Raw genomic sequence first — 12,857 nt, forward strand, 5'->3', positions numbered from 1 at the left:
TCCATTTATTCCAGTCTTACTTAATACATTGCAGTTTTAATTTTTTCATGAGGTTCTTAATCATTCCTTGCTAAATTAATCCCCAAATTATTAAATTATTTATAGTTTTGTGGTTACTTTTTACTTTATTATCTATTAAAAACAAATAATTCTTTTGAACATTCTTATTTATTCAAATAATTTAATTTGCTTTATATGTTGACAATCATATATCTACAAATGACAGTTTCATTTCTTCCTTTTCTCTATTATTTACAATTTTATTTTTTCAACCTGTCTTGTTTGGTAGCCTTCAGAGCCAGGAAAAGGAGAGTGAGATGTATCAAAGAAAAATTTTATATATAAAATAAAAGATGGGCCAGAGTCTGTGGGCCATGAGCTAAGGAGTAAGGCCCAATACAAATAACATGCAAACAAATATTCTCACATATTCTGAGCAATGCAGATTTATATCTGTTTTCATCATGTCCCAAGAAAAAGGTAACTTAAAACCAAATATTATACAGCATGACAATGATATTTTGTTATGCTACCAGCAAAGATCACAAAACAGGAATTACTCTATTTTATTTCACTTCCGTGGCTGCTCAAACAAATACCATGAAATGGGTTAGACTAAACAACAGGAACTTATTCGCTCATGGTTTTGAACTTTAGAGAAAGTGAAAATCAAGGTGTCATTCAAAGTGATGTTTTCTTGCTGAAGACTGGCATTCTGGGGCTGGCTGCTGGTGATCCTTGGTCCTTAGTCTATCACATGGCAAGGCACATGGAGGCATCTCCTGTTATCTCCCTTCTCTTCTGGGTTCTGTTGAAATTCAACTTCTGGCTGCTCCTTCTGTGGCTTTCTCTCTCTCTGAATTTCATTCCACTTAAAAAGAACTCTAGTAATAGGATTATGATCCATCCAGACTGAGGTTGGCCACACCTTAAAAGAGGTAACCTTATCAAAAAATCCTACTTACAAGGGGCTCAAACCCACAGGAATTATTAAGTCCAAGAACATGTTTTTCTGGGATACATATCTCCAAACTACCACATCCAGCCTCTGACCTTCCAAAAGATATCTTCTTTCTACATGGGAAAATATACTCCTTCCATCATAACATCCCAAAAGCCTTAAGTCAGTAACAATATTAAGTACAAAGTTTCAGCAAAATCAGTTATGGGTGTAGTCTCTCCTGGGGCACAATTTCCTTCATCGACTGACTTATGAAAGCTGGAGAACAAGTTATCTGCTTCCAATATACACTGGAGATACAGGCATATGATAAACATTTCCTATCCAGGAGGAAGAAATTGAAAGAAAAACAGGGGTCATGGCTCCCAAACAATTCTGAAACCCAGCAGGGCAAACTCCATTAGATTTTAAGGTCTGAGAGTCAACTACAGATTGATGTTTTGTCCTGAAGTTCTGATGGAGTGACAGCCACAACCCTTCCTAGTACTAGCTAAAAGGCCATGCATTCCCTGAATACTCTCCAAGTATCAAGGTTCCCTGCAAACCCTGGGAAACTTGTCTGAGCACCAGGGTGGGATGCTGTGGTGTATGCCCCACCATCCCTGAGCATTGGGATCACAGCACTCTTCCTGAACAAGGGGACAAAAGACCTGCCCCCTCCAATCACAGGGGCAGACTGGCCCTTTCCACATGCAAGGGTTGGCTTGCTCTCTTGGCACAATGAGATCATCTCTTTGGTCCAGACCTCAGCTTCCATTGTTCTGACCTTGAAATCCTTTTTCCTTCAGTTTGTCCTTTCTCTGTCCCTTTCAATCCAGGCTAGCAGTGGTTCTGCTCATACAAATCTTGCAAAAAACTTGTCAGCTTTGCATGTAGCTCACAGGGGTCCAAGCCATCAATTTCTTGTTTCTTTGTGCTCAGAAGTTCAGTTTTCAGCTTATCACTTTTGTTACAGAATTTACTATAACCTGAAAAGAGAAACTAGGCTGTACTTTCCACACACAGCTTGGAAATCCAGCTTAATATCCAACTTCATCATTTGCAATTCTGCATTTCTTCCAAAATCAGAACTCAATTTCTCCAAGTTCCTGACCACTTTAAACCAAGGATTACCTTTTCTGTAGTCTTTAATAATACATTCGTCATTCCTTCCAAGGCCTCATTGGATGAACTTTTAAAAATCCATGTTTCTACCTGCAGTCTCTTCAAAGTAATCTAAGCTTTTCCTATCAAGCACCTCACAAATTCTTTCAGCCTCCATACATTATCCAATTCCAAAGCCATTTCCCCATTTGGGGTATTTGCAATAGGAGTAGTACCCCACTCTGGTAGCAAACTCTGTTTTAGTTTCCTTGGCTTCTCAAGAAAATACTATTAAATGGGTTGGGTTAAACAACAGGAATTTATTTGTTCATTGTTTTGAGTCTAAGAGAAAGTCAAAATCAAGGCATCATCAAGGCATTGCTTTCTTCCTGAAGACTAGCATTCTGGCACTGGCTGTTAGTGATACTTCATCCTTAACTTGTCACACAGTAAGGCATATGGAGGAGTCTCCTGGTGTCTCCCTTCTTCTCTGGATTCCTTTGAATTTCAGCTTCTGATTGCTCCCTCTATGGCTTTCTCTGTTTGAAATTCATTCTGCTTATAAAGGACTCCAGTAATAGGATTAAGGCCCATCCAGATTGAGGTGGGCCACACCTTAACTGAAGTAACCTCACCAAGAGGTCCTACTTATAGTGAATTCATATCCACAGCAATGGATTAAATTCAAGAACACGTTTTTCTGGGGAACATATCTCCAAGCCATCAGCCCGTAGAAAGGTGCAATGCAAATATCTTTTCAAAATTAGAAGAGTCTTTACTTCTCTGCTAATTCTTTTCTCATATAGTTATGGTAGATTTTGGCTATATTAGTAGTTCTATAACAGCATATAACTTGAATACTGTTTTCATTATATGCTCAATATGAAAAATATTCCATTAATACTCAGTCTCACCTTTCTAAAATATTTTAAAGAGTAAATGCATGTAATGATAGAAAATTATTTCTATACCATCAAACCAATATATTTTGGAAGTGAAGAAAAAGTTCACTTTGGAAAAGTTACTTATACTCTTTAAATTACTAGTTCATCATCTTTTAAATAGAAACAACAATATGTATATTTCTTTGTGGTTATGTTAGAATGTTGCTACTTGTAGTGCCCAATAAAGAATTGAAATTATTTTCCTAATTTATAAAATGAAAGTCTTGCACTAGATTACTAGAGTTGTGGTTTGCAAACTTTAGTGTACAACAAAATCATCTGGAGGGCTTAAAAGACAGATTTCCAGGTCTTATTGCCAGAGTTTCTGATTCAGAAGTTGGGTGGGGCCTGAAAATGCATTCTATTAATTTCTCAGGTGATGCTGATGCTGTTGGTCTGAGAATCATACCGAGAACCACTGCACTAGGCAATTTTTGTGGTTAGGCTTTCAGATTACAATGAACAGGCTCATTGGTTAATTCAGGTGATGTGACGTATCATAATATTATGATGGAATGTAAGAAAGCCCAAAACAATGTCAAAGTAGCTAAACAATTTAGTACTCAGAAGAAATGGAACATCATTCAGGGTAAGATAGCAGCTTATCTCATTTCCTCAATAACAGGAGATTTATGGCTTTATCTTGGTTTCTATAAAAGGCCCAGATATTCAACTTCTTCCTACAAGTTTTGTGTCTTATCTATATTGCTTCTGACTATTCTTTTTATTTATTTATTTCATTGGCCTTTGCATATTCATTTTTCAACATCTCTCCATTTATCAAAGTTATACTGTTTGAGTTTCCTTTTTTTTAATCCTGTTTACATTCCTACAAGAAAGAGGAATTTACCAGATTAGTCACTCTTCAGCAGGGTATCCCTATTGGACACTGTTCTCAAGATAAGATACTTAATAGATTTTTGGAAAATCTATAGCTTGCTCCATTGGCTCAAGGAACAATCTTAAGACCAATCAGATTTGGTTAGGGCATTCATACTATATCATAGTGGTGGATGGCAACTTCACACATCACTTTCCATCAGAAATGAGGGACACTTGTGCTGCCCCAAGGGTTGGGTTTTATATGCCACAGGGGGAGGGGAGCTATCAGTGAACAAAATGCATGCATCAAGCAACCTGTGCACCCTGGCAAGCAGCTGGGGCTGGCTGAGATTTAGTATCAACCCCAGGCTGCTTGTGGTCTCTTGCTAAATGGAAACATACCAAATACCTACACACTAATAAGCAAGAGGAGAAAAGGAGGAGAGTAGAGAAGTGTTAGGAAATGTCTGTGGAATATGTCTATGACTTCCCCAGAAGTCCACCACTCAGTTTCTCAATCAGGCATTGTCAACACTATTCCATTTTAGCTTCTACATTAGATCACCTCCCACTATGGACCTGGAGATGGGCAAGGCCTATCAACCCAAGTTCTCAACAATGTTGACAGTAAGAGTTTGGGAACACTGGCGGCCACAGCACACAGAAGGGCTTTGATGATTTCTATTCATACACTTATTTCAAGCAGGTTATTCAGGCATGTCTGGAGTAATGACTACATCCATAGCCCTCATTCCCTAGGAGCTACCCGAAAAGGTCCCACATAGAATCTGCTTATATACTTTGCAACCAGTGGATTTGCCTTTGTATTTTAGTCACCTACTATTCTACCTTCCCTGAAGTATTAACCCACATACAGTAGGACGTATTAGTGATAGATATATGTTACTTGGGCTAGAAGGAAGTTTCTAGCAAGTTATTTGCTCATTGGCACTTACTCCAAGCCAGAACAATAATGATCCACTGAAAGGGATGAATTCAGAATCAAGGACTGCTCCCCACCCCCATCCCCCACCAGGCAAATCATGTTTGGTTCAGTGTAATAGATAGACAGGAGCAGTCCAATGAAAAATTTCATATTGGTTACAGATTTCATTGCCCCATCGCTGTCCAACAATCTATGCAGAGAGCAGTGCAACCAGTGAAGACTGTATTTCCTTCACAAAAAAGCAGAAAGGTGACTGAGTATTTGCCAGTGTCATTGTATCAGGAGTTGCTGCATCCCAACAGGTCATTCAGGGGTGTGGGGAAGAAGGGTGCACAGCAAATGGCTTTGCCATTATCATAAACACAAAATGTACGTGAAGGACTTCCTGATGGTAGCTCAAACGTGAGACAAGGAAAATTAGCTCTCTGAGTGGCAATTCAGACTAGGCAAAGAGGGGAAAGGGAACAATAAGTAGGATGGCAGACCGAGCAGCCGGTCAGGTTCCATGCCATTGTAACAGCCTGGGTCAGTTGGACCAAGGTATTTTCCTTCCAGATTGCCACCAAGCCAAATCGGCCAAAATAGAAGCAGGAAGCAGCCTCCAGTCCTGACAGGGTGGTCATGAACTCCCTCCCATGGGAGATTATTTTCTCTGCCTTTTGCAGTAACATATCTTTTCCCTCTAGGGCCACCCAGTCTGAATGTCCCTTGCTTTAAGCTAACTCCCTGGCACTCAGGTGGGGATTCTCAAAATCACATTTATTTACATCCTTTCCCCAAAGGATGAAGACGGCATGCCCTAGGTGTCCCAGTCATGATTCAGTGCCTCTGCCCAAGGTGACAGGATGGAGACAGCACTACAGTTTAGCCTACAAAATCACAAGTCCAGTATTGCCAAGGATGCTCCTGTATGAAAAGAATGCAAGACCAATGAATATAGTCAAAGAATGAACCCACTCCATATTTCCCCATGAAGGCAAAATCTGTGTAACAAGTTGCTAAATGGAAACACTGGCTCTGGAGCAACAGAAACTATCAGCAAACAACCACTTGATTACTTACATAGCAGAACAGGTCCAAAAGTAGAGGGGGAACACTGGAAAGGCCAACTGCTCGGGTCAGGGTCATTTGATGGCAACTCCAAAAGCCCTACTTTGCATCAGAGATGAGGGATCCCTGTGCTCCCTGAACATTGGGTTTTTATACACCCCACGAGGAATAGGGCCCTCCACTGAGCAAAAAGCATTCATCAAGCAACCTTTTGGCCCTGGCAAGTAGGTGAGGCTAATTGAGATTGAATGCTTTCCCCCAGGCTGCTAATGGTCTCTTACTAAATGGAAACATGCCAAATACCTGCATGCACATAACCAAGAATGGAAACACCAAATACCTGTACACAAACATGCAAAAGAGGAAAAGGAGGGTATTAGGCAAGGGCTGAAAATGGCTAATAAGTATATCTATGATGACTCCAGCAAAGGGCAGAACATCAAGATAAAATATATGCTATAAGTGCCCCAGGAAAGTAGGTTGAGTTTCAGGACAGGACTTTAGTAGTAGTGAAAAACAAAAGGTAGTCAGAAACCAGTACAGCATTCCAGTCATATAGTCTGGGAAATCTAAAGTAGATAAAGGAATACTACAGGGAGAAATGTATTGCTAAAGACTCAAACAAGGTTCACTTAAGATGGGACATATAGTGTGCCAAGTAATTCTAGAACTTTCTATTTCACATGTACAAGCATTAAATTACTCCCTGCTGTAATGGAGGTTGCATGTCAGAAAACACTGAAGACTTCAAGGTCCACAGGAAAATAGGAAGAAAACACAAACTGTAAGAGGATACCAATAAACTTCTTAAATGTTTTATTTAATAATTTAACTTCTACTTACTCTGATATTGGTTCTTTGCCTAAATTACTATAATTAGTCATAGAAAATAAGTAATTGGTTCTCTTCATTAAATTTGTCAATAAGAGTAAAACATCTGACCTAGAAAACACTGCTTGTTGCAAGTTTAAAAGGTGTGCTAGCATCTTGCCTCCTCTACTTCCATAAAAACCAACTTATAAAGACTAAAACCTAGTGAACGACCCAGACACTAAATTAGTACAACACATCCTTGAATAAATATAGATGCTAAGACAGCAAAAAACCACATCATTTAAATCCAGAAGCACACTGATTCTACCTTCTGCAATGGCAATTTATATGTTTTCAAAATATTTTGACTATCAGTAAGAAAATAATTTAGTGGTAGCTTCCTTTGATATAGTCTGTCGTCTGGTAACAGTAACATCAAGCAATGAAGAACACTTCCTATTTATTTTGTCCCTAATAGTTCACAAAATTCTTTCATATTAAGAAATGAAATGTCTTTGACATTTCTTTGCTCCTTTGAGTCTTAGTATATAAATGTCAACCCCTGCCATTAAGGCATGAGACTTAAAACATGATGTGATGGTTAGGTCCTTGTGTAAACTTGGCCAGGTAATGGTGCCCAGTAGTTTGGCCAAGCAAGCACTGGCCTAATTGTTACTGTGAGGACATTTTGTGGACTTCAATCATTAGTGAGTTGATTGCATCTATGGCTGATTACATTTACAATCAAAGGAGGAATTTGCCTTCAGCAATGAGAGAAATTTCATCCAATCAGTTGAAAGCCTTTAAAAAAGTGATGATTTCAGCAGTCAGAAGAGAGAATTTCTACCTCTACTTCAGTCAGCCAGCTACTCCTGGGGAACTTATTGCAGACTTTCATCAGAGTTCCTGGTTTGCATCCTGCCCTACTGAATTTGGACTTATGCACCCCCCAGTTTCATGAGACAATTTTATAAAATCTCATAATATTTACAGATATGTCTTCATGTTTCTGTTTCCCTAGAGAATTCTGACTAATATACATGAGACAAAGAAAAAGAGGGTAAAATGTTTTTCCTTCTGCTTCATTTTATTAAAAGGGTATTTACCCTTATGAAATCTCATTCTTTACCTATTTCTGGCTAGTTTTACCTTTTTTGCTTTTCTATCTTTTATGATCTATTTCTCTAATCACTAAGCTTTTTGTTTTTATTCTTTAAAATATGTTTTCCTGTTGGGAACTGAGGCACAGTGGCCTCACAAGGAGATACGAGCTATCTCCATGCTAGTGCTGTCTCCATGGCTATGCTTGCACCCTAAGGAATGCGGTAATTAAGAGTTCCCAGCAAATGGGATGAAACTGTTAAAGGCTGAAAGAAAAGATGAGCACATACCTTTTGTAGTGAACAGAACACTTAGACTTTGTACCTTGAGATAGGATTTTTTTAAATTCCTTAGATTATGGATAATGCTGATAGTTAACAGTATGTTGCTGCTTATTGTCACCTAGGCTACGTGTTGCTGCTTGTTGTCACGTAGACTGGGGTATATAGAGAGCCCCTTGTAAACAATAAAGTTGTCTGATGAGTCTCTACTTGCAGACTCCCTGATCCCAGCTCTCTCGTATTTTCTTTCTTTTTCTTTCTCTCTTTCACTCTCCCTTTTCTCTTTCTTTCATTCCCAATACCCTTCAGGTCCAAATCTCTAACAATTCCCATCCAATTTATTTTTATAGCTATTGATAGAGAGTTTTTGTTCTTATTCACTATTCTACTATGTTCTATTACCTAAGCTCCATCATTTACTTTCACATTTATAACTTTTCACCTCATGAATATTATAATGTTATACAAATGTTAAATATGTTCTCTACATTGTAGCCTTTTTTACTTGATTACTTTTATGTATTTTAATAAAACTTTTAAAAATTATCTTTACTGACATTTTAATAAAATTCTTTCTTTCCCTACATGATGAATTTTTAAAAATATGTAATTATCATCAGAAACATGGTAGCAGAGGTGAGGTTGGAGAATGGGGAGTTAATGTTTAATCAGTACAGAGTTTCTGTTTGGGCTGATGGAAAAATTTGGGCAGTGGATATTGGTGATGGTAACACAACATTGTGAATGTGTGTAATAGCACTCAGTTGTATATTTGAAAGTGGTTAAATGGGAATTTTTAATTTGTAGATGTGTTAACAAAATAAAAACAAACCAAAAAACACCATCAAACTATACAATATAAAGAGTGAATCATGGGAAGCGGACTTGGCCCAACGGATAGGGTGTCCGCCTACCACATGGGAGGTCTGCGGTTCAAACCCCAGGCCTCCTTGACCCGTGTGGAGCTGGCCCACGTGCAGTGCTGATGCGTGCAAGGAATGCCCTGCCACGTAGGGGTGTCCCCCCATGTAGGAGAGCCCCACACACAAGGAGTGTACCCCATAAGGAGATCTGCCCAGCGCGAAAAAAAGTGCAGCCTGCCCAAGAATGGCACCACACACACAGAGAGCTATCACAAGATGATGCAACAAAAAGAAACACAGATTCCGGGTGCTGCTGATAAGGATAGAAGCGGTCACAGAAGAACACACAGTGAATGGACAGAGAGAGCTGACAACTGGGGGTGGGGAGGGGGGAACGGGAGAGAAATAAATAAATAAATCTTTTTTTAAAAAAGAGTGAATCATAATATAAAAAAAAGTAAGAACATTAACTATGGACTATAGTTAATTGTATAATTATAATAATAGTGTTTCATCAATTGTAGCAAACGTGGCACACTAACACCAAATGTTAACAGAGAAAACTATTTGTATATTTGGGGGGTGGATTATATAGGAACTCTATACTTCCTGCATTATGTTTCTATAAACCTATACCTGCTCTAAAAAACAGTGATGTTTTAAAAGAAGAAGAAGAAATATGGTGGTAGTAGAGAGAACTCAGTTTATATATAGGCTTGTTTCTGGTCCCTTTCATTAAAAAAATCATGAAAACTAAAGAAGACTAAAAAGAAAATCTATACCTAGAAAATCAGGAGGTATATATTTCAACCAGTTACTAGTCAATGTCTTTTAATGATGGTGACACATTTTACTTGCTGGAATGATTTTTCATTAGCCCTTATGTCAGGAGCTTCTAACCAGCCATTGGACTTCTGCAATTGATATCAACTAAATGTCAATAGCCAGGAGGTACTGAGCTATACAACTAACAAAGGACGAAGCAAATAGGTCTTTAGTCAAAACAGTCAAACAAGTTCCTCTCACTGCTCCACACTAGTCTTTCAAAATTTTCTTATTCTCTGCTTGATTATCCACTCTTCTTATCAAGACAGAAGAAAAATCTAGTTGTGAAGTTTCCCTCTAATTTTTTGTGCAGCTTCCTTTCCTAATCTAAAGTCCAAAATATTTCAAGTATGCATTCATATTACTTGTGTACACAATGAGCTATTTATCTCACATTTCTTTGAGGAACGTACCATTATTGTACAAATTTCGTACTTGAGAAAAGTGATGCTTCAAAGAGATTAAAATGCCATATTTAATTTGAATCTAAATGTCATCAATTGTAAGATACACCATTATTTATGTATCACTAAGACAAGAAATCACTGCCACTTAAATTATGATACAAAGCCTTAAGGAAGTCCTATGCCATGCAGATTTCAGTCTCAACAGTTTTTAAATTATATTAAATCTGTAACAGAGGATTCATCAATTTTTCCTGCTTCAGCTGCACTAAGTGGCATGTGATAGGCAATACTTTTGCACGTATTTCATTAACAAAACATAATAAAGCTGTTTCTATTTGTGAGGACCCATTTTCACTTAGGTCCCATAAAACACTGTAACATTACTATAGCAGTTTGAGATTGAATTCCGAACTATACAATAGTTTGAATTCCAAAAATAGACATTGGATTATGTTTGTGGACTCGTCTGGGCATATTAGATTGTATTAGATTCAAAGGTTTAACTTTTACTTAATTGAGTTGTGATAAGGGGCCCATGTCAATCAAGTCCCTGCCCCCTTTTTGAGTGGAGACTCACAGAGAAAACCACACAGCAGAGCAGAGAGTGGAGTTTTTGAGTTTTTGATGTTGGAATTTTGAGTTGGAGCCCAAGAAGCAAGCACACAGAGGAGCAGAGCAGCTGAGCCTGGAGAGAATCAAGCCTTGGGGAGATAGACAGGGCTGACTGCCTGATAGTCTATAGCTGGCCTTGTGGAGAGAGGAGGTCAAGTGACCCCAGTGAAAAACAAACCATGGGAAGATATGAACTCAGGAAGCTTGAACTCTTGGCAGATGTCGGCAGCCATCTTGCTCCAACATGTGGCAATAGACTGGTGAAGGAAGTAACTTACGCTTTATGGCCTGGTAACTGTAAGCTTCTACCCCAAATAAATACTCTTTATAGAAACCAACCATTTTCTGGTATTTTGCATCAGCACCCACTTGGCTGACTAATACAATTACCATGCAAGAGATTGTGAAATGATGACCATCCTTCAACAGCAAGTATTTACTTCACTAATATCAAAATTATATCCTGCTGCTGTTTCTGTCTTTCTATACACAGAATGACTTTATAATTTAAGGTTGAAATATAGCATCATCTTTCTGAAGACTCAAGCAGCAGTCACATTCAATACGCGTAGCACCACTAAAGTACATAACTCAAATAAAGTAATGATAATATGAATAGCCATGAACAGGTCTGCATGTACTCAGGCAATGTCTACTATACTACAATTATAGCCTGGTTCACAGTAATTTCAAAACTCCGTTAATTTAGGATACAACCCAATTTCAAAGATGTTAAAATGTAAAGAAAAAAATGTATGTCTTAGAATCAATGAAGTACGGGAATTTGCATAAAATCTCATCAGTAGAAAATACTATATAATGTCCCTGCTGAGTAGTCATACTAGCAGCGAGGCCTGTTAACAGATCAGAACCCAAGTATAAGGAGAGATTTGATTCACGCTTAGCCTTATTACCCTTTGGATAAACCACAGAGCACAAAGATAAGGTTGCAGAAGCCCTTCTAAGGTTTTTTACCAAAGGATAATAGAATGCTAGAGTCTCCAGTATACAACCCGACTTTCAGGCTTTAGTCAAAATAGACCCTACCAAGGAAAATCTCTCTGACTATGAGAAGGTTTATCATATTTAACTCTACTTCCTACTCAAAGCTCTACTACTCTAGGCCTTACCTGACTATGGATTAGATCCATTATCCAACACTCAACTCCATTTTTCCGTGGATGAATCTTTCATAATCTTTATTGCTTAACTGACTCAAAATTAAACACCATGAAAGAGAAAGTGGCTGGAATATATGGGAAATAGGGATAAGTAACTGAAGAGATGAGGCAGGAAAAGTTATTTGCCACTGTCATGAAGGGTCTTGAATGCCCCACTAGAAGGGTACAAAATGCCCTTCTAATTAATCTGGGAAATAACTCTATAAAATCGATATGAAAATACAATTATGCAGACAATATAAAGGGTAAAGTTATGAATGTGAAGAGCAAAACAAATTGAAAATGGAGTCACTCTTTAGAAGTTAGTTTTGTTTTGTTTTTTACTTCATTATGTCTACATTGTTGACCTTGTTTCTCACATAGACAAACAAAGTTGACATGAGTTCTGTTCCATGAACTATATATAATATTTGTGGGAATATTTTTTAGCTTATAGAATTCTCTTCTTTCGTGATTTAAACATTATGAAAAAATAATGTTAATATCTGCATACCATCTCTTTAAATGCTTTATTTATTTCTGTAGGGGAAAGTAAACAAGATAATATAAAAGTAAAATTAAGAGACATAGAAGAAGGAAAATACATGGTATGAAGTTCTGACACTAGCCACGTTTTTGCCAATGCCACTTAGGCAATTTAGACTCTATATTTTCCCTTATCTATAAAATGATGAGGTTAAGTTAAAAGATGTCAAAAATCCCATCCAGATTTAATTTGAATGATTTATGGCTATTTTCTTAAATCCAATATTAGAAAATTGTATAAGTCAACTAATTGGACGGTTCATGTAAAATATTTTTACTTTACCGAAGTAGTAGCAAACAAATCCTTGATATTATTTCCAAATTCCTGATTCTTATACTTGTTTTCAGACCAGTGAGACTGCTTGAGTTTTCCAGCTCTTATCTTTGTTGTACCTATATGTTAACAAGTTAAGATTTTATGACTCATTCAATTAACTAAAATA

The 12,857-nt window shown here is 37.7% G+C and overlaps 1 protein-coding gene across 7 annotated transcripts in view; it reads right to left on the reverse strand.

The window, feature by feature from the left end:
- The window catches only part of SLCO6A1 (solute carrier organic anion transporter family member 6A1), a 205,668-nt gene that overhangs the window by 121,680 nt on the left and 71,131 nt on the right, over positions 1-12,857 (reverse strand). For all 7 annotated transcript variants that reach the window (XR_011646318.1, XR_009180713.2, XM_058276693.2 and 4 more), the window contains exon 6: positions 12,698-12,807. Coding sequence is in view for 5 of the 7 variants with exons in the window: in XM_058276693.2 (XP_058132676.1) it covers positions 12,698-12,807 (110 nt within the window). In the remaining 2 variants the exon portion in view is untranslated. The remainder of the gene's footprint in view (positions 1-12,697; positions 12,808-12,857) is intronic.

Source organism: Dasypus novemcinctus, chromosome 2 (assembly GCF_030445035.2).
Source record: "Dasypus novemcinctus isolate mDasNov1 chromosome 2, mDasNov1.1.hap2, whole genome shotgun sequence".
Taxonomy (NCBI): Eukaryota; Metazoa; Chordata; class Mammalia; order Cingulata; family Dasypodidae; genus Dasypus; species Dasypus novemcinctus.